Genomic DNA, 21,111 nt, shown 5'->3' with positions numbered 1-21,111 from the left:
TCTTGCACCTAGTAAAGTGTTTTTGAAGTGTATAAATGTGAAGCAAATCTTAAATTGATTGCCAGTGGTTATTCAGCAGCTCCTGTTACATAGTCAGTCCTGTTCTACATATAACCTCATCCTTTGAATTATATAGACCAGTGATTTCACAAACTTGTTCCACCGCTTGTGCAGGGAAAGCCCCTGGCGGGCCGGGCCGCTTTGTTTACCTGTCGTGTCTGCAGGTTCGCTGCTCCAGGCCAATGGGAGCTGCTGGAAGCGTCGTCCAGTACATCCCTCGGCCTGTGCCACTTCCAGCAGCTCCCATCGGCCTGGAGCAGCAAACCGCGGCCACTGGGAGCTGCGATCAGCTGAACCTGCGGACATGACAGGTAAACAAACCGGCGTGACCCGCCAGGGACTTTCCCTGCACAAGCGACGGAACAAGTTTGGGAACCGCTGATATAGACGGTTAATTTGTGCTGGTAGAAAGTCCTGGCTTGGTGGCCTGGGAACTGAAGTCCTCTGTTCAGGGAAGAGATGTGGCACAGGAAGCATCATGTGAACCCTGACATGGAGGAATCTAATCCCTGTTTGTTCATTCAATCAGGCTTTTGCTTGTTTGCTTAGAGTCAGCAGGGCTACCAATGGAGAAGGTGATTTATTTGTTTTTATTATTCTTATTATTATTATTTATTAAGTGGACACCTACACAAAAGGAATAGGATTGAGACCATGAGCTTCTAAGACGGTCCATTACAAGAACAGCTTTACTCATTGCTAACCTGAAGCTGGATTCACACCAGTGAATCAAAAGTGAAAGGCCCCATATCCCATTCCCTGACTCTTACGTGTTCCACTCTTCAAAAGTCTTGTAGTTTTGACAGTGTAGAGTATTTCCCCCCTCACTTGATAACTAGCACAATTCACCACTCCATCCTAAAAGTTATTCTTTAGTGGGACAGCGGTCTTCATTATTTAACCCTATATTGGATCTAAATGTGAGAATCTTTCTTAATTCCGAACTCTCTAAATGATGCTCCCTAAAGCCTTTTAAAATATTGATCCATGGTTTTGCTAATGGTTACTTGAGCAGAGGGAGGCCAGCGTTAAAAGCAACCCATCACAAGTAGCGAAAAGAGGGAGTGTTGTATGACATCCCAGTGACAAAATACAGGGTGAAGAGAGTTTTGCCATTAACTTTGATGATGCCAGGATTTCACTCACCATCTGTAAAATTCCCTCAGAAATGTATGTTAAATCGGTACTAAATTCTGTTCCCGTCCCAGTTTATTCATATTACACCTTTCATCTAGGTGCTTTGGAATATTATGGTTGAGAACTATCCCTGAATTCAAAGGACATACACATAAATAGAGAGACAAAGTGAGGGAGGTAATATCTTTTATTGGACCAGCTTCTGGGTTGGTGAAAGAGACAAGCTTTCCAGCTTACACGGAGTTCTCAGTACCTTTCCCAGACCTGAAGAAGAGTTCTGTGTAAGCTGGAAAGCTTGTCTCTTTCACCAACAGAAGCTGGTCCAACAAAAGATACCTCATGCACCATGACAGGTTTCAGAGTAGCAGCCGTGTTAGTCTGTATTCGCAAAAAGAAAAGCAGTACTTGTGGCACCTTAGAGACTAACAAATTTATTAGAGCATAAGCTTTCGTGAGCTCACTTCATCGGATGCATCATGCACCATGTCTCTCTGATATCCTGGGACCAACATGGATACAACAACGCTGCAAGCATACACACAAAGAGACTGGAAAGGAATCTTCTGCATCGGGATCTCTTAGTATCCCAGTAGATGATGTCTCAGACTTGGGAGAAATAGAGAAGCCATTTCTGTGGCTTCCCCACTTTCTGCAAAGCCCTGATTCATGCTGCCCATGTGGGGGCTAGTGGGGCCTGGGCTAAAATTTCGAACCATCCCCTGTTGGCTTCTTTAATACTTGGACTCAGCTGAACTCGGTTGTCTTTATGACCTTAGTTCTTTGTGAGCAACCAGAACTGATCCACTATTTCTTCTCAATAGAAGTCACTTAAATTAAAATTGCTTCCTTTTACTGCCATGGCTATGTCAGAACCTTCTGTTACAAGGGCTTAGGATATAGAGATCACAGCAACTTGACTGTACAAGGAGACTACAGGAAATGAGGACTCTTTGATGTGCATTATTTATTGAGCACGGTGTATAAAAGGAAGACTCAGTTTCTGCCCCACAAAACTTACAACAGAACTTCACAAACAACCACATTCTTTGCTGCATTTACACCCATTGTGATTCCATATAACCTAGGGACGCAGGGGCCACACATGGCAGAAGTTAGGGCTGAATTTGGCCCTACATATGACTGAACAGCTACGCTGACGAAAATCTTCTTTAAGCCAATAAATAAACTAAACCAACTCACTTCATACAAATATTAATGTGAGGTTTCAAAGTAGCAGCCGTGTTAGTCTGTATCCACAAAAAGAAAAGGAGGACTTGTGGCACCTTAGAGACTAACAAATTTATTTGAGCATAAGCTTTCATGAGCTACAGCTCACTTCATTGGATGCATGCAGTGGAAAAAACAGTGGGTAGATTTTATATACACAGAGAACATGAAACCATGGGTGTTACCATACACATTGTAATGAGAGTGATCAGGTAAGGTGAGCTATTACCAGCAGGAGAGGCGGGGGGGGGGAAACCTTTTGTAGTGATAATCAAGGTGGACCATTTCCAGCAGTTGACAAGAACATCTGAGGAACGGTGGGGGCGGGGGGGAATAAACATGGGGAAATAGTTTTACTTTCTGTAATGATCCATCCACTCAGTCTTTATTCAAGCCTAAGTTAATTGTATCCAGTTTGCAAATTAATTCTAATGCAGCAGTCTCTCGTTGGAATCTGTTTTTGAAGTTTTTTTGTTGAAGAATTGCCACTTTTAGGTCTGTAATCGAGTGACCAAAGAGATTGAAGTGTTCTCCGACTGGTTTTTGAATGTTATAATTCTTGACTTCTGATTTGTGTCCATTTATTCTTTTACGTAGAGACTGTCCAGTTTGGCCAATGTACATGGCAGAGGGGCATTGCTGGCACATGATGGCATATATCACATTGGTAGATGTGCAGGTGAACAAGCCTCTGATAGTGTGGCTTATGTGATTAGGCCCTATGATGGTGTCCCCTGAATAGATATGTGGACACAGTTGGCAACAGGCTTTGTTGCAAGGATAGGTTCCTGGGTTAGTGGTTCTGTTGTGTGGTGTGTGTTTGCTGGTGAGTATTTGCTTCAAGTTGTGGGGCTATCTGTAAGCAAGGACTGGCCTGTTTCCCAAGCTCTGTGAGAATGAGGGGTTGTCCTTCAGGATAGGTTGTAGATCCTTGATGATGCGTTGTGGGCACCTTCCCACCAATTTGAAGTGTGTTGCCTAGTTTCTACACTGAAAGTTCAGATAAAACAAAAGCTATCTTCTTATGTCAGTCATTTTGGTTTTACTCTTGTAGCAGCTGTTGGGAGCCCATCTTTGTACTCAGCATCATTAGAATGCACTCAAGCAGCAAAAAAAAAAATATATATATATGGTGGGGGGGGTGACAAAAAGCCCTCCATGCAGGCTTCACAATCATTTTTTCCATCTTTTGTTAAAAATGACAAAAGCCTTTTAAAAAACATCCCTGTGGCTGCCTCGGTTGCCCAGCAACATGGGCTTGAACGTTCCCATCGTCCTTAAAAAAACGCAGATCGGGTCCCACTTCATGCTATAGGAGAGAAACCTCCAGAACTGGCTGGCTCCATTTGTTCATTAGTGATCCTTATTGTTACTGAATGCTGCTGCTTTATGTTATGAGAACTGGTTTCCTCCTGCAGCAGCTTTTGACTCTTGAGTTTCTTTACAAGTGTGTGTTATGATGGTTTAATTTTTGTTGATGATCTTTTCGTGTTTTGTCTGTGCTGTGCTGAGTGCGCTTTATAAATTAGATCGCAGCATTATGATTTACAGAAAGCTATTCCCTCTCTCTCTCTCTCTCGCCCCTACAGCCTTTGTAGCGGGATTCATGGAAGTAAGGCAGCCTGGATTGACTAGCGTAGGGATACAAAGAATAGTACCAATGCATTTAAAAGTCTTTAAAATATTTCTAAAACAGTCTGTAAAATGTTGTGTAAACCAATTCATTAAAAAAATACATGATGCAGAGTGATGCAAAGGTTTTATTGGCATGATTTCAGCATGAGTGCATTAATCACAAGTAATATAGCCAACCCAAATGGGTTATATAGGAATGTGTACTTCCTTTATATACTAAATGTTCTAATTATTGAGTTAAATATACCCCTTATGTAATGAATCTTTTTATTACAACACTCTGCCATTTCCTCATTCGTTCACTTCCAGTCTGGTTTTTGATCTTTGCTTACCATTTTGTGGAAAAATTAACGTATTAATTAATTAATGTAACGACACCCTGTAATTTGAATTATAAACACTTGACCTAGTTTAGTATATTTTAAGGTGGCTTGATTTGTACCATGTGTCTGTGCAGCGACACTCAGCCATCACCAGTACCTTTATATCTTTCTGTTATAGTAGTAATACGCTTGTGGACATAAGAGGATTTAATATTTCTAATTTAGTTATGTTTAAAAGAGAGTTATAAACAGAAAAAGAAATGCAATTAAAATATGAATGTGCTTGAATTGCAGCTAACTTAAGGAAAATTAATAAGCACAAAAGAGGCATTTAAGAGCTCCAAGCTAAGATTTTGTCTATCTCAGAATTGCAAGCAGAGAACATGAATGTTATGCGACATGAAGCCATTGAACATTTTTAAGAAAAAAAATCAAAGTGATTATAATTTATATTCAGGTTGATATACTATGAAGTCTGCAATGCAGATAGCATGCACATTAGCATCATAATAAAACCCAGCTTCGGAGAGGGGATTGGCATTATTTGAATATCTTTGAAATTTTGCACATTCAGAAAGTGTTCTTTTCCCTATCACAGTGAAATTATAATAGGATCAAAACAATCTCCTGCTGCCCCAGATGACCACTCAGTTATTAATTTACAGTCCTCAAGTGTGTGCTATGTGCTTTATGGTGCCAATAGCAAGACTAGGTCCCAGCCTTGAAGAGCTTATGGTCCAATGTATCGTAATATGAAGAAGGTAATACATAGTAGGGTGGCGATGGGGTGAGAGAGGATGAGTGTTATGCCACATGACAGGTTTCAGAGTAGCAGCCGTGTTAGTCTGTATTCGCAAAAAGAAAAGGAGTACTTGTAGCACCTTAGAGACTAACAAATTTATTAGAGCATAAGCTTTCGTGAGCTACAGCTCACTTCATCGGATGCATTCAATCCGATGAAGTGAGCTGTAGCTCACGAAAGCTTATGCTCTAATAAATTTGTTAGTCTCTAAGGTGCCACAAGTACTCCTTTTCTTTTTGTTATGCCACAGTGTCTCTGCTGTCTGAAAGCCAGCCCCGTGCAATGAGATGAATGAAGGGTCTGGCCTACTGCTAACCCCAATAGAGAAGTTTTAAGAGAGATTCTGTAGTAGCAGAATTTGTGCTGTATTGAACTGGATTTTCCAGATTGGCCACCTAGGAAATGAACATGTTAACTAACTTGTTAAAATATTAGTGTTTGGGCAATTTGTGTATTAACATATTAGTAGGAGGGGTCACCTCAACCAGCTAACGCATGTTAGAACCAAACCTTGCTTTGTCTACCTTAATATTTTACCCTGTGTTCATGTGTTAACTAACCTGTTACAGTGCATCTCTTTCCTAGGTAGACATGGCCAGAAACTGCAGATGCAAAATCAGTGTATGCAAACATACACAAGAACAAAATCAGCATTGCATGTGCAAAAGAGCATTCATGCATAAAGCTGACTTGCAAATGACCATTCCATTTCACAACTTTTCAGGTTTTGAAGTTTTTCATTCCACACGGAATGAAAATGGAATTGTGATCAAATGTCTGTTTTCAGATCTAAACCATCAGGTTTTCAATTTGGGTCTTTCTCTCCAGAGAAAAGAAAAGGAGTACTTGTGGCACCTTAGAGACTAACAAATTTATTAGAGCATAAGCTTTCGTGAGCTACAGCTCACTTCATCGGAGTTCACCCTGGCACTCACGGACCTTACAGTCAGCTGAAATTGGCACATTTCCGCAAAATGTGTGGTTTTGATAAAACAGCATTTTTTTTATTAAAAACTTTTGTTGAAAATGTTCTGACCAGCTATTCTTACGTGCACAGTTATCTGCCTTGCACATAGTAATGTGTCTTTATAGAAACCTCATCGAACTGTTGTGAGATTCAGTGTTTGTGAAGGGCTCTGAGATAGCAGATGCTAAAGAGGTACAAATTAATAGTTACAATTGTTTAATGCAGGTGGGTTTCCCATGTGCATCTTATCCCTAGCACCAGGGCTTTGTGTCACTGAAAGTGTACATCCACGGGAGTAAGGAAAGAGTTAATCTTCCAGCCCAGTCTCCCTGGTGATTAAGCAACTGCTCACTGTGCATCTCCTGAAAGGTTTTCTGTTTGCTGGGTAAGCAGTGTAGACTCAGGTTGATGATGCAACTATCCAGCAGCCCATAACCCACCCATTTTCCTCCTGCAGATCAATCCGGCAGCTCGGCAACATGGATCCCAGACTGCGAACAGCAAGAGGGAGCACACACAGGCAGCATGGGCTGTGAAATGGGACAGGTATCAGCCCGCAGCTTTGCATCCCTGAGCCTTTCACAATTGCCTTTGCTTCCCTATCAAGGCAGCAGAAGGACCAGGGATTCTGTTGCTTCTCACAAGGGATCCAACCAAAGTTTATCTCCTGTGCTGTGAACTCTTTGTCGAAAGTCAGTGGTTTTGTTAATGTCTGTAAAGTGTGGTGTAAGTATGTGTATTATTCTGATTTGGGGGAGGTTTGATCATTCTAAGAAAGGGATTAGACTCTTAGTTAATTGCTTTGCAAAGATTGGTCTATCATGTTAGAAGTGGAGTACCTTATTTTGAATGAGAACAGAATTTTTCACCTCGGCAAACTTGCCAGCATCTAAAAGCTACAAACAAGGACAGACTTTAACTCCACTGAGAGACAATGCGAGTGCAAGAGCTTTTGCAATGGAGAGCTGGAAAAGGTGGGGACAGTCCTTGCAAAACAAAGGTGATGGCAGTTGGCGTGTAATAGCTTTAAAAGTTTTGAAGTGTAAATGCATCCGATGAAGTGAGCTGTAGCTCATGAAAGCTTATGCTCTAATAAATTTGTTAGTCTCTAAGGTGCCACAAGTACTCCTTTTCTTTTTGCGAATACAGACTAACACGGCTGCTACTCTGAAACCTATGCTGCTTTGTTTATCTGAAATGCAAGAGTAAGGAGCTGCAGAAGAGTGTGTGGTCATAACGATGATGTATGGCATGTGGTTCTTCCCTAGTGAGATGCTAGCTACCAATAGGAAACAGCTGTAGGAATGTGAAAATGTTAAGAATGTCATTGTTTCTCTGAGTCCCTGTGATCACAGCTCCCCTTCCCTGTGTTGTGCTTGCTGCTGCTCTATCCCAGAAGCAAATGGCAGAATAAACATTCAGCTACAGACCATATGTATATCTGGCTTCTCTAGTAGGTCCATGTAGTACAGGAAGACCTCTACTCAGGTTAGTCCTGTATCTACCTGTGGATTTGTGAGAAATGCCAGGGGAGGTTCCAATTTAAAAGTATATGATGTAGACATATGTTGTGCTTTTGAATTCTGCGGTTTTTGTCATGTTGCTGGAGATTAGAAGAATTTGCAGACAGCAGGTGGCCAGGTATGGTGGAACAGATTTTTTTGATTATAGAGCTCATCCCTGTGAATCAGAGTCAACTGATAAGAGGTGTCAGATACTGAACCCAATCTTGGCCAGTTGTTGAGAAGAATTTATGGCAAATCCCTTAGTGGTGCTTAAGAAAAGATTAGTTAAGGGACAGAGGGTCCAGAATGGTTTGTGTGGGCTACCTGCCCCTAGGTGGTCTCTTGTGGAGCAATCTGGCTTGTTTCACATTCCCATTGCTTTAATCTTTTTAAAATATGACATATTTTTCACCTCATTCATCTGTTGTGTTTTCATCTCGCACTCATCCCAGTACATGTGTTGTCTATGTCTATCTCCGTCTCCCTCTTCCAGTTTCGCTCCCCTTTTAGAGTGTTAGCTTTTCTTTTTCAAAGAGACACCAAACAAATGAATGGTCCTAGAGGGACGATTTCCTGATGTTTCATTTGAAAGAGGCATTCAGAGGAGTAACATGACAGAGATATAACATGATGGCCCCTTCCCCACGACTGCCCCACTTCCGCATGTCTGTACTATTAGGAAATCCTTATGCCATTCTGAATGGTCAGATATCTCTCCTTTCTTCCAGGTGATAAATCTACCCACTCATTCTGGTTTGTGGCTTGTGTTGGCCCCAGCTCTGTCTGTTTTGCTTCAGGCATATTTCAGCTCATGAAGGCGCTGGCATTAAACCCAAGCCCTCTACTTGCACCTGATCTTTCATCTTTGGAAAAAGGAGATTAACAGGACTTCGAGAGATGCAATCGGCAGGTTTACCCATTGTAAACGCTTTCTTTGAGAAAGCAAAATAAACCAGGTGAGAGAAGCCAGAATGTATAACCTTTTCTGAAGGCCTAGTTCTGAACTCAGTTACACCAGTGTAAATCTGGAATAACTTGGTTGATATTAGTAGAGTTACTGTACTCTGGGTTTACTGTAGTTGTGCAGAGTGACCTATAGAATCCAAACACACAACAAAACACAAAATGTCTGCTCAGTGAAAGGAAGACAGTGAGATTGCTGAATGATCCTAAGAAGGTCTAATTCAGACATCTGTAAGAGTCGCCAAGCCCTGCTCCAGGCACTAGAAACAAGACTGAAAAAGAAAGGATTAAAGTATTGTTAGGCCCTCTGTGTAAGTTTTCCTGGGGGAGGAGGTGGAAATTGGGAGAGGTGTTTATAAAGACCTTATATGGATAAAAATGGGTTGTTGTTTATTGGTTTGGCTTTTCTTTTCAAAACACTGAATTCAGATTTTTGTCAACCTTCCACTGGTTTGTTGGAAATCCAAGCAAAAAGCCCTGAGCTGGAGCCTGGGAACAGGCACTTGAAACTCCCTAGAACTAGAGTCAAACTCACCAGACTAGTTTCACTGCCCTAAGCGGGCTGAAGTGCAAAACTTAAACTTCACAAAAGTCAAAAAGAAAATTAGATTTGCAAAACCCATTTTGTTTTACTGATCTTCAGTTGTGTTGTCAGTAACACAGGAATGGCCTTACTGCCCCCCAGCATGTGATGGGGCGTGGGCTGCTTCTACTCCTGTGGGCTGCACTTCCATATTCGAGACAGAGCATAAAAAGCAGCCGAGTGCAGCGCCTGAATTCATAAGTCACCATTATGGGTGTGGCCATTGGTAAGACGACGTTTTGGTGCTCCTGCGGTTGGTGAAAGAGAACTGCAAAGCATGGATTTTCTGCAGTTTATCCCATGAGAACAGATGTTAGAAACAGGTGAAGTCCAACTTTATTAGCAGATGAATGCCCCTTCAGTTTAACCTGATGGTCATTTGCATGGCAATAAGCCTCAGTCAACAGATCTTGTCCTTGTAAACTCCTACTCTCTTCCCAGGAAATGGGGGGTAATTGGTCATCCACTAAATAATCCTCCTCCATTAGCCCTGTGTGTGGTGAGTCATGGCTCAGGAGGTCATTCAGCGATAAGCTAATGCTGCCTCTTTGTGCTCTTCTGTATTCATCTTCTTTAAAGACCATTCTGCCACAGTAGATGGGTGTGTGAGTGCAGCACACACAGCACACAGTCTTGTGTAAGGGCACTGTTGCCCCCTTACTAACATTCAGTGGGGATGCTTTAGTTGCTAGCTCCCAGTACTAAAAAGGGGGAAGGGTCGATGGGGAATCAGGACCCTGGGACTGACAGCCCCCAGGAACAATAGGGAGAGGCCAATGCTCCAGGTCAGCCTGAATGACAGGGCAGGCACGCTAATCAGGGAGTCAGAAGGCCAGGGAGGTCCCGTCCTCCGGTCCTCTGTGTGAGCTGGATTTGCCTGGATCAGACAGAGTGGGGCCGAGCCAAGGAGAAAGCAGGGGCCAAGCTGAGCTGGGGAGCAGAGCTGGGCCAGATCCAGAGAGAGCAGACCTGCCCTGGGAGCAGAGCTGCAGCAACCAGAGCCAGAGGGGCCAAAGAAGCAGCCCAGGGAGCTGGAGGCAGAGCAGCAGCAGCCATGCAGAGACCGAGTGGTGGAGCCGGGGCTGGAGCTGTTCAGAGCTGGGTGTGATGAGCAGCTGGGGAGAGCAAGGAGGACCCTGGGCAGCAGGCCCAGCACAGGGAGACGCCTCAGCCAAGGGGCTCTGCAGGCCAGGCTTGGATCGTAACCCTGACAGGGCGGGGGCGACACTGGGAAGAAGGGTCCTACCACTTAGAGCCTGAGAACGTGTGGCCACCACCAGAGCAAGTGTCCAACCCACAGTATCCCTGCAGCACAGCCAGGGCCTGAGAAGGGGCCTGGGACATACAAGGAACAGACTGTGAAATGCCCGGATGTTCCAGAGACGCTGTTTGTGATGGTCCCTGCCGCAGAGCGGGGTGATGTGTTTCCTTTCACCTTTCCCATTTTTCCTTATTCTTTTTAAAATTAATTGTTGATTAAATAACTTGCATTTGCTTTAACTTGTATGTAATGGTCAGTGGGTCAGAGAAGTGCCCAGTGCAGAGAGAGCACCCCGGAGGGGGGACACCCTAGCCCCTGTCCTAGGTGACCACAGCAGGGTTGGGGGTCCAGCCCCCTGGGAATCCTGGGCCCAGTCTTATTGGGGTTGTGAGGACTCTGCCAGACAGGAGAGGGGAAGCGGAGTCCTCAAGGGCAGGGAGGCCTCTGGGTAAAGGAAATGGGAGCGAGGACTCAGATCCTTTTGCTAGCCCACTTCACCGGTGTAGTGCAGAAGCCAGGAAAGTTCCCCACAATAGTGGGACTATTCCCCCGCTTACACTTGCTGTAAATGGCTGTGTTTCATGAACCAGGAGTTCAGTGAAGTGCGGGTAGGTCTGATAAGGGTAGTCTCTAAAGCACCACAGTAATGTAAAGCAGGTATCCCTAGTTCCAGAGGCTCTAGGTGCATGGGTGACATCTCATTGCACACTATAGTGGAGGTAATATCTACCTTGATATGCAGTGTCACTACTGCTGCCAAATTCTACGCCAGAGGTGGCTGCATTATTGTGATGGGTAAATTGATTCCAATTTAAATGGTCTGTGCAAACAGTTGGCAACATTAGATCCACCTGGGTGAAAGGGCCTGGTCGTGGGAGGTGCTCAGATACCACGGTGAGGAAGGCTCTCTCAAGGCTAAAGCTGGTTAGTTATTTCCAGTTTCACCATTGTCGGGCCCTCCCCATCATTGTTGGAGATGAGCTGGGGTCAGTCGGCTGAGCAGAGGATCTGTGCATGCCTGTGCGCTGAGCAGTTGTCTCCATGCTGGCCTCTGTGGTGCCCTGTGTGGAAGGTCAGTTTTGGAGGCTGTCCAGGGGAAGGACCATGACTCTGTGGATCCAGTGGCCCATGTGCTCCAGCATGGAGTGTCTGTGACAACTATTCTAGCCTCACCTCTGGGCTGGGAGGTGGCCCTTGGTTGGCTCAGCCTCTCAGCACCTCATCCACCAAGATCCCAAGTGCCCTGGGCTGGTGCAGGGGGAACTGCATCCACTCAGGCTAGTGCTGGGGTCAGCATGTTGCATGGATCACGTTTGGCATGGACTGAAAGGCTAACTCAGAGAGCGGAGTGCTGTGTATCCATCTGGGGAGCACGGCACTGCATGCGTTGTGAGACTTATGCATTCTTGTCTCGGTTACTTGTTCGAGGTTCTGGGGGTGGCTGGAAGGGAGCCTTATGGGGTCACGCACACACAACATTGTCATGCCAAAATGTAGCTAAATGTTTGCAACTTCCACCTGGGAATAAATAGCAAACTTCAACCTTTTGCAAAGGCGCTAACTCCAGTCTCCTGCGCAGCAAGGACTGTGCTCTGGGGGGCTATGAGAGAGACTGTGTCTATGGAGTTGTGTATCATGGGAGGGTATCTGTGGTTCTGTAGACAACTCCCTTTGTAAACCCTGTGATACAGCAGGGCCAGGGAGTAGTGGGAGAGTGGTCGAGCAAAGATCATAGAATGTATAATCCCTAGGCGTGGTTCCCTGTAGACTAGGGAAGGTTACTACAGGTTAATTGGAGCCAATTAAGACCCTGTCAGGAACCTAATAAAAACCCCTGCTTCAGGCAGACAGGGTGGAGGGAGGAAGGAGAGAGGACTGGAGTTTGGAAGTGTGTTGCTGAGAATTGAAAGAGCAGAGAACTGGAGGAAGGGAGGCGTCAAGGACCAAGGGTAACCCTACCCAAGGGGGAAGAGGGTAAGAAACCCGCAGGGGTTGAGAGAGGCTAGGGCTCAGAGTGAGGAGAAAACCCAGATCCCTTCCCCTTCCTCTACCAACTTCCCGGGCCACTAGCGGGGCTCTCGGTGCCCCAAGAGCAGGGGCAAGGGACATCCTAGTCCCCCCCACACCAAGAAAAGCGTGGGACCGGCCATACCCACATCAGCCATTTTGTCACAACCCACATTACTAAATGAAGGTGGATTCCTGATGAAAGTGACAATAGCTTCAGGTCCCCAGCTTGTGGGATACAGGCGCCATCTAGTGCCAAGCCGAGGGAAAGGCCAACCCACAAGGAAAACGAGAAGTCATGGCCCTTAAGCTAATAAGAGTGCTTGGCCCTTCCCATCTTTAGAGGACTCTACAGACTCCACTAATGAATCTGCGCAGCCCCCGTGAGGTGGGAGGACTCTGGTCTTGTCTTAGATTGTAAGGTCCTTGTGGCAGGGCCATCTTTTTGTTACAAGTTTGTGCAGTGCTTGGTGCGGCGGGGCAGGGGTCTCTAGGTGCGAATGCTATACCAATAATGCATTACAATAAATACTACTCCAGTTATGCAGCTGGACAAACTGAGGGAGTGAGGTTATGTGACCTGCCCTAGGCCACACAGCGAGTCAGTGACACAGCTGGGACTAGATCTTGGGGACCTAGATTTCGGTGCAGGTCATTACACTGGGCTGCCTCCATGAATGAGAAGTTTTTTCTGGCAGGGACAAAGAATAAATCTGGGCAAGTATCTGTAATGTGCTTATTTGACTAAGAACTATTGTTGACCCATGACTGGAAGGGTGCCTATCAGCGTGGCGTCTGGGCACGCCACAAGACATCAACTTCTGCAAAGGGCAATGGGCTAAGGCTGGAATTAGGTGTTAGAGAAGAAGAGGACTGGGCTGGGATTGGGGTGGGAGCTTGTCATGTTGCTGTGCTCACATCCAGTATTTCTGTGTCTCTTAGGCACTCATCAGAGCCTCAAGCAGTGAGCACCAAACTGGAGCCATGGGGACTGTGGCACTCTATATGCTTGTTTCTAGTGTGATACAGAACTGCTACTTGAGGAGCAGCCAGTGCAGTGCGGAACTGGGTAAGTGTGATGTGGAAGCCCCTATCCCTTGGAGCAGGCTTTGGCCCTTGCAATGCTGGGCATCTCAGTCACTCAGCTGGGCTGCAGCTTTTGACAGTGCCACAGCCATAATAAAGTCCCTGGAGATGTTCTGATGGGTCCAGGGAGACAGACACATACTCAGGAATCTCTTTGGAGTCCTAAAGCATCCAAAGCCCCAGGGCTCTATGAGCTCCCTCAGCTGGGATGCAGAGTTCTGGATGCCCAAGGGCAGCAGGCATTGGCAGCAAGGAGGCCCTTTGATGCAGCTAGATTCTGGAGGCTAGTCCTATAGTAACCATCGTGGCTAGTGGCACTTGGCCTTTTCTAATCCATCCCACTAGCCCCAAACACGAGCTGCTGCTCTGAATGGCCTGGGTTGTTTCAGATCTGTCCTTTTGCATTGTGTGCGGTTCTGCTGCATCTCTCTCTGTGGAAGGGTTAGAGCTGACGCAGGACTGTCCCTTCTGTCCCTTGCAGCGTTTACCTCCTGCCCAGGGGATATTGTAGTTCAGCTGAACCGGCCACTGACTCTTTCTTGTGCTGCTTATGATGCATCTCTTCAGATTCCTGCTGCAATAGGTTGAGAGGCATTGCTAACCTTAGCTCTCAGCAACGTTCCTTTCTTTCTCTGTGTTGCTGAGAATGCAGCAGGGAGGGACAGCAGGATGGCAACGCTGACCGTGAATGGTGGGAGAGAGAGCGCAGCTTCCCATGGTCTGTTGGGGTCACATGTGAGTCTGCTAACAGCCATTGCTAACCAGGTCTGTCTGTCTGGGGCCCCCACTTTCCTGAAGGAGACAGATGGGTTTTCTGGCTAATGGGTTCAAGATCATCCTGACTCTTTCTTGCGCTTCCTTTTGCTTGAGAGGATGGAGACATCAGGCAGCTCCTGGAGGCTGTCTGTGAAGGATGCAAAGGGTTTGGCTGTACACAGGAAATCGGGAGTGATGGGGTCTCCAGCACTACAGCAGTGACACACACCTGATCTTTTATAGATGGAGAAGTGAACACCTGGGATGCGGGAGTTGGAAATACCTCAGCCTCTGTCACCAGCCTCCTGCAGGTAAATCTTGCATGTAAACTTTGTGGTTGAGGTCCTGACCCCAGTAGGAATTTGGCTACTGGCTTCAGTGGGGTCAGGATTTCACTCCTGTGTCCAGTTCCCCTTTGTGGGATAAAGCTGAACCTCCCATGAGGTGTCAAGTGGGGATGTTTTGCTCTCAGTATCAGGAGGGGAGCAGCAACGGACAACCTCCGTTTCCTCATCTGGCTGCCCATGGCCTGGGGATAGCAGAGCCTCGCTCTGTGGGAGACCACCTGGCAACAGGAGGAAGCTTGGCTCACGCTTGCATTATACCAGGTCATGCTCTGCCCTAGAGACTGAAACACGGTGATTGACAGGGCTCCACATGAGGAGATGGGGCCATGCTGAAGCTAACACAGGGCCTGCTCCAGTGCAGAGCTCAGGCAACACCCCCAGCCACAGATCCACTCCTGGGCCTGCCCCGCAGCCCGACTGATGGCACGTCCAATGCACTTTGTGTTTTGCAGCTCAGACAGGCTGATGCCAGAGGAGAGGGGCTCTCTGCCAAGGCCCCCCTGGCAAAAGCAAGTGAGGCAGTTCACACAAGGGGAACCAGCTTCCCGCCACATCCTGGCCCCAACCCAGATTCAGGAGCCTGTGAGTGTCAGGTGTGATGCGTGTGTCAAGGGGGGTGCCCCGAGTGTTCTCCTGTATGACACCCTCCAGGCCACGAGTGCTGTCTACCTTGCCCCCCTGAGCTGGACTCCCGCTGGCATTGCTGCTCAATCTGCTGCAGGCATCATCCCTTGACTTCCTCTAGGGCTTCATGGCATGTGAGCCTCCTGCTGGCACTGGCCTGAGCATGGCTGGGCCTTGCTTGCCTCTTGCCCACATAAACACTCTGTCAGGAGTATCATGCCTTTCCGGTGCCCATCTTACTTCCCAGGGACTCCCTCAGCCCTGTCTGGCTGAGGGCTCTCATTCCTCTGTGCATATTATCACCACCCAGACGTGCTGATATGGGGGGTTTCATAACCCCTGATGGCTCGCTGGCCATCGTTCACCTCCCTGGAGACTTCACCCCCCAGGGGCTGCTCCAGAACAGGCCCCACCTCTTGTCTCGGTCTCTGCACCGCCCTCCCCATGAGTAAAGGTTTCTGGCTGGTGTTTCCCTGACCATCTTGCAGGGCCCCTAGTGTTAGGGCAGCACTTCTCTCTTTGTCTCCAGCCTTTAGTTCCTCTACCTCGGGGAGGGCCCTGCCTGCGGGAGAGGTTTCTGCCATGGCGTTGCCCTTGGAACAGGAAGGTGAAGGAAGTGGCACTGCAGCCCCAGCAGGGAGCGCTGCCCAGGGGTCACCTGGAAATATCGAGCATCCCTCAGGGATGTGGGACAAGGAAATCCCCACTCGCCACAGGAGCAAAGCATATTCTCGGCCGGCTGGAAACGCTACAGGGATGGTACGATTGTCCACCCAAAGGAAACAGGACAATGCCACCTGGCCTCCCGTCACGACAGCAAGGTAACGCACAGAGGCCAGTTGCTTCTGTTCATTACATTAGCCTGCTGGTGCATGTCATTGTTCTGATCTGAGGCCCAGACCCACAATGCAAGTTAGGTGCCCAAGTACCTTTGTGGATCTGGGCCTGACTGCACTACCTTTGCAGGCAGAAATCTCCACCTGCTTCCAACTGGCTCCCCATCCTGGAGAAGCATGACATCCCGGTGGTTGTGGGGGTCTCCGTGTCTCTGGCTTTGATATTCATTTCCATGGGGGTGTATTCATTCCGCCAGAAAATAGAGCACGCCAAAGGCAACAGTACCTGTGAGTATTTCAGCCCTGGCTTCCGAAAGGCAGCATGTTCTCCAGGGGCATAACGACCCTTGCACTCCTCAGACAGAAGGAGTTTGGAGCAGTGTTGAAAGCTCTGGGTTTGTATTTGGCAGGTATCCGTGCTGTCCTGCTCTCACTGAGGCTGGCAATATGGGGGTGACACTTCGGCATTTGTTTCCTTGGCCACCTAGAAACATCAGGCTCAGGGGCAGAAGTGACTAGAGAGGTGAGAGCTCACTCCACTTCTCTGCACTTCATTCCAAGTTGTGCGTAGGTTTGGGGTTAGACGGAGGTGAAGGTTTAGGGTTTGTGGTAGAGGAGGGATGCTGGTCCCTGGATTTATCTAAAGTAGAGATGGGCCCATAGCAGAACCCCAGATCTGAGCAGCCCCAGCTGCTGTGGAGGTTCAGATCTGGATCTGTACATCATAGCTGGCTCATCTCTTCAACGGGTCAGAACCAAACCCTGATCCTTGAGTACATTTGGATCCAGATTTCAATCCCATCTCTGCTCCAAACCTGAACATGAATGTTGATGAAAGATGTGTGTGTGCACAACTAGTATGCAGCCTGCCCCTGCTCTCTGTCTACCAAGGGGACAAAGCCACAGGAGGAGGGACACAAGACTAAAAGCCATGCTGGAAGGGGAAGGTGCAGGGAGTGACTTTAAAGCCAGTCACACACTCCCTGACGCCAGGCCCGTGGTTCAGCGTTTCCCGTGTCTGTGATTTACAGTAGACACGTGCAGGAATGTGGAGAGTCTGGGTCTCATGGGGGACTGTCCCGTCGATGAGATGAACTCTGCCAGTGTCTGCCATTCAGACACCACATCTCGCTAGCACTCAGAAGTGCTGCTGCGTGGGTCTTTTGTGTGTTTGTTGTAGTCTCTGGACATTGCCCTAGGAGTACGTAGTTGCTGGCCTGTCAGGACTGATGCACTGTCCCTACCAGATGGCCAGCTACTCTGGCATGCCTGCCCTGCATGATAGTTGGCTCTGCCTGTGCACTCTGCCATGTGGCTGAATAAACACATCTGTTTTTTCCCGCAGCTTCTCAAAAATCCTCTAATTCTCGGAGAAGGAGAAATTACTTGGATGTGGATGAGGCATATGAGAACAGGTGAGTTTGTCCTACTGTATACACAATGGGACTGTGAAGTGGTGAGGCTGGTTGTGATTTCAAATCCTATGTCCCAGCAGCAAAACTCTGGAACTCAGATGTGCTCGGGCACTAAGGAACAGTCCGTATCAGCTACTTCGGGGGTCACCTAGGGATGGGCTGCGGGGATGGGCTCATTCAGAAATGTGTACGAGAGACTTTCCCACTTTAGTTTTACCCTGCAATTGAATCTGTGAGACCCCTGCAATGTATTTCAGTGGGGGCCGGGGGTGATGGGTTATGACTGGCAGACGGAGGAGCTCTGCTACCTGGATTGAAAGGCTGTGAACATGATGAGTTGCTGATGAAATGACCAAGACGTGGCTTTCACTTAAAATACCAGCCCGCTGTTCCCCATCCCTGACACCTCTCCAATCCACAGGGCATTCGAAGTTGAATGCGCTGTCGACACTACTGAGCAGAATCCGTACGACACCAGCACGTCCCCCAGCCTGCTGCATTCCGACCCCACGCTCCCTGCAGAAGCAGCTGAGCACCGAGAGGACCCCCCGGGTGTTGCTGCTGGCAAGGCTCTGCAGACAGCACAGGCCAGGGAAGCGGTAAGGTGCACCTGGTTCTGTTCTGGTAGCTGTTCCCCCTCATTAAAGCTCTCTGAACCCCCCCAACCCCGTACCGCAGCACTGCACTGCGATCCCTGCCTCTGTCCCCCACCCTGTGTCTCACATCACCACCTGCCAGTGTCATGTGTCCCTGTGAACTAGCCTCTCTCCCAGCCTCATCACAAGAGAGTGTCCCATTCCTGTCAGTGACTCCAGTTCCAGTCAAGTGCTGCCTCTTGGCCCCGGATTGGCCAGTCAGGTGACGTATTCAATCCTTGTGACTAATCGGTGGGTCGGCCCCTCGGCAGGGGTAGGTCAGTGTAGCTATTTTGACGTCCGTGAAGCTAGGCCCCTCTACAGTGGCGAGGGTCCGGTGCAGTATCTTTAATCTGCTGCATTTACTGGGTGGATTGTTTTGATCCCATCCAGTCTCTCTCGTCTGTATTTCAAGCTGTCTAATGTCTCCAGCCCCTCACTGTGCTATCTGGGCTCAGGGCTGCATCCTGTGTCACTCACAGAGTTGTTCTCACATTGCTTAGGAATTGCTGGGCGGGAGCATGGCTCCAATTGTGTTCTCTGCTCCTTGCGACGTGCATGTTGCGTCATATCAGGACTCCCCAGTGTCCCTGCAGCGTGAGACTGCTCGTCAGGAGAACCACCCAAGCCCTCACAAAGCTCCACCCTCTTCTGTGCCCGCGGAGTTGAAGAGTGCCAGGCCCGGGGAGCCTGGTGCAAGGGCCCCTGGCATGTGCTCTGCAACCTCTCCGTCTCTCCAGCACATTGGCACCACGCTGTATTTCCACGGGCCTGAGCCACTGCTCTGGAGCATCGTACCGCTCAGGAGGAACGCCAGTGGGAATCATGGCCAAGTTACGGCAGCCCCTGTGGTGGGAATGGTGGAGTGTTCCCCTCCTGGAGCTCAGTCCAGCTCTGAAACAGTCATGATGTCTGTTACAGTGGAAATACACCTGTATCCTTGCAGCCCAGAGATGTCCTCAGCTCCGGCAACCACTCAGACTGTCTCCGATTCATCTCATCCAGAGGCAGCAGGGGCAGCATCCCAGCAGCCAGCTTCGCTGGTAAGCCCTGGTATGTAAGCACCATTGCTACTGCTGCTGTGGCTGTATTTCTGATTGCAGGGTGCTAGGCAGAAGGCAGGGGACCGGCTGGGTCAGCCTTTCTGCTCTGGAAACCCTGGCTGGGAATTGCAGCAGAGTGTCAGGTCTCTGCCTGAAGTGGATCACTGGGTAGACAAATTAATTTCCCCTCTAAAGTTAGGTGCTGGCTCTGTGTACCAGTACATTGGGCCAGACAGGGTGGGTCAAGCCTGTCTCATGGGCATTGAGCCCATATTGGTTGCCAGGCCAGAGAGGGCATTTGAGCCTTACTGCGTGGGTATGATTGGTCATTAAAGATACAGAGCAAAGCCAGGGTTGTCCTGGCGAAATGCCATTCTAGGTAATTTTCTGCACTCCTAATTTCCCACTTCACTTTATGCTTCACTTCCTGTTCCAAACTGTTGTGTGAGGTTGCTGTGTATTGTTAAGCTGTTGCATGTTCCATTTCAGTGGGGGACAGAAGCAATCCCTGTACAGTTTGTATAAATAGTTAATAGGGTTTGGGGATCCTCCTGGATAAAAACTGCATATCGTGCTCTTTACTGCACAGCTTCTAAGCCTGCTACTGCTAAGGAGAATTCCATTTCTTGAGTCTCTTGTGAATTCTTGTGCACAGAGGGTCCTGCTCATACACTCTTCTGACTTTCACAGGGCCCAGGAGTTTTTTGTGACTGGATTAAAACTGACCCAGTGAAGTCTTGAAGAGAACAAAATAACTCTTCTCTGGCAGAGGGAGGCCAGGAGCAGCCGCGTGCCCTGAGATTGATGCTCCTAAGTGGGTCAGAATATTCTACTATGTATATGGATGTTTGTTCTTACCATGGCCTCTGTTTCTTTGGTCCTCCTCATCTGCTCCTTTCTCTAGCTTTTTGAGTCGCTCTCCTCTGTGCTACATCAGCCACAAACCCCCCAGCTGCAGAATGTCTAGCCAGAAATAGCAAGAAGGCGCTCCGAGCCATCAAATCCCTTGGCACTGTGTGTTGGTAGAGTCACAATTAGGGCTTGGGACACTCTTGGCTTGGAGAATGAATTGAGGACAGTTACAAGACCATTGTTTTACTGTGCAGATTGCAAAGCCCTGTGTCCTGGGAGCATCCAGGGAAGGATACAGCGAGCTCATGGGCAAATGCTGCAGCACCATGTGCCTGTAGCAGAATAACTCCTGTTCTGACGGAATGGAAGAAGTGCAATGAACCTTACAGGAAGCATTTCGTGTGTCTGGCATGGAGATGTGTGACATTGTGACTGATTGGATATCTCATTCTGTGATGTGGACACAGAACCCTGCTGGGGGAGATTAACATAGGGATAGATGTTATGCTAGAGAGACACTGTGAAAGAATGCAAGCGCTGTGTTGTCAGCATCTGGAGCTTTAAAATAAACCCATGGTGACATGGATGAAATGTCAGTATGCGGTAAGTTCATCATCAGCAATGAACACAACAGCAGCTGTGGTGTGAGCAGGCTGCACAGCAGAGAGGGGGCTGTATGCAACCGGGAGATCAGTGCTTCATCTGTGGGGGTCCTGCACGGGGTGGGAGGGGTCTATTGACCACACCACAAGAGAAGGGCTGGGTGGCTGGAGAAGAACTGGAAGGTGGTGCCGGGGAATAAAGAGTGCTAAGATATGGCAGATGGGAAGAGAGAGTGGGAGCAGACTCCCTGTGCACACACCCCAGGGCTTCTCTTAAAGCAAAGGATATTTGCATGTATACCTTCTGAGATGTTCAGCTGGCTAAGCTGCTATAATGCTACAGAGCATCACCAGTACCCACTCACACACTGCTGCATGCTGTACCCTGGCCAGAGCATCTCTGGGAATGGGACCCTTCACCTGAACGCCAGTGATTTGCCAGCTC

General features: G+C 48.0%; 1 protein-coding gene across 4 annotated transcripts; it reads left to right on the top strand.

The window, feature by feature from the left end:
• Positions 1-6,168: 6,168 nt before the first annotated feature.
• Positions 6,169-20,745, top strand: LOC119844146. Of its 4 annotated transcripts, none has more exons than XM_043498531.1 (11): positions 6,170-6,697; positions 8,385-8,612; positions 13,413-13,539; positions 14,556-14,623; positions 15,112-15,241; positions 15,813-16,104; positions 16,250-16,407; positions 17,465-17,534; positions 17,956-18,133; positions 18,673-19,212; positions 19,903-20,745. In XM_043498531.1, the coding sequence occupies exons 3-11, from the start codon at positions 13,455-13,457 to the stop codon at positions 19,951-19,953; spliced, it is 1,572 nt and encodes a 523-aa protein (XP_043354466.1). In that variant the 5' UTR covers positions 6,170-6,697; positions 8,385-8,612; positions 13,413-13,454; the 3' UTR covers positions 19,954-20,745. The 4 variants fall into 4 exon arrangements, with proteins under 4 accessions (XP_043354464.1, XP_043354466.1, XP_043354468.1 ...); XM_043498533.1 differs by having other exon boundaries at positions 6,170-6,877; XM_043498529.1 differs by lacking the exon at positions 8,385-8,612 and having other exon boundaries at positions 6,169-6,697.
• The last annotated feature ends 366 nt before the right edge of the window (positions 20,746-21,111 follow it).

The sequence above is a fragment of the Dermochelys coriacea genome, chromosome 16, assembly GCF_009764565.3.
Source record: "Dermochelys coriacea isolate rDerCor1 chromosome 16, rDerCor1.pri.v4, whole genome shotgun sequence".
NCBI lineage: Eukaryota > Metazoa > Chordata > Testudines > Dermochelyidae > Dermochelys > Dermochelys coriacea.
Note: the sequence above shows the minus strand (reverse complement) of the source record. Positions and strands in the feature narration are given on the sequence as shown.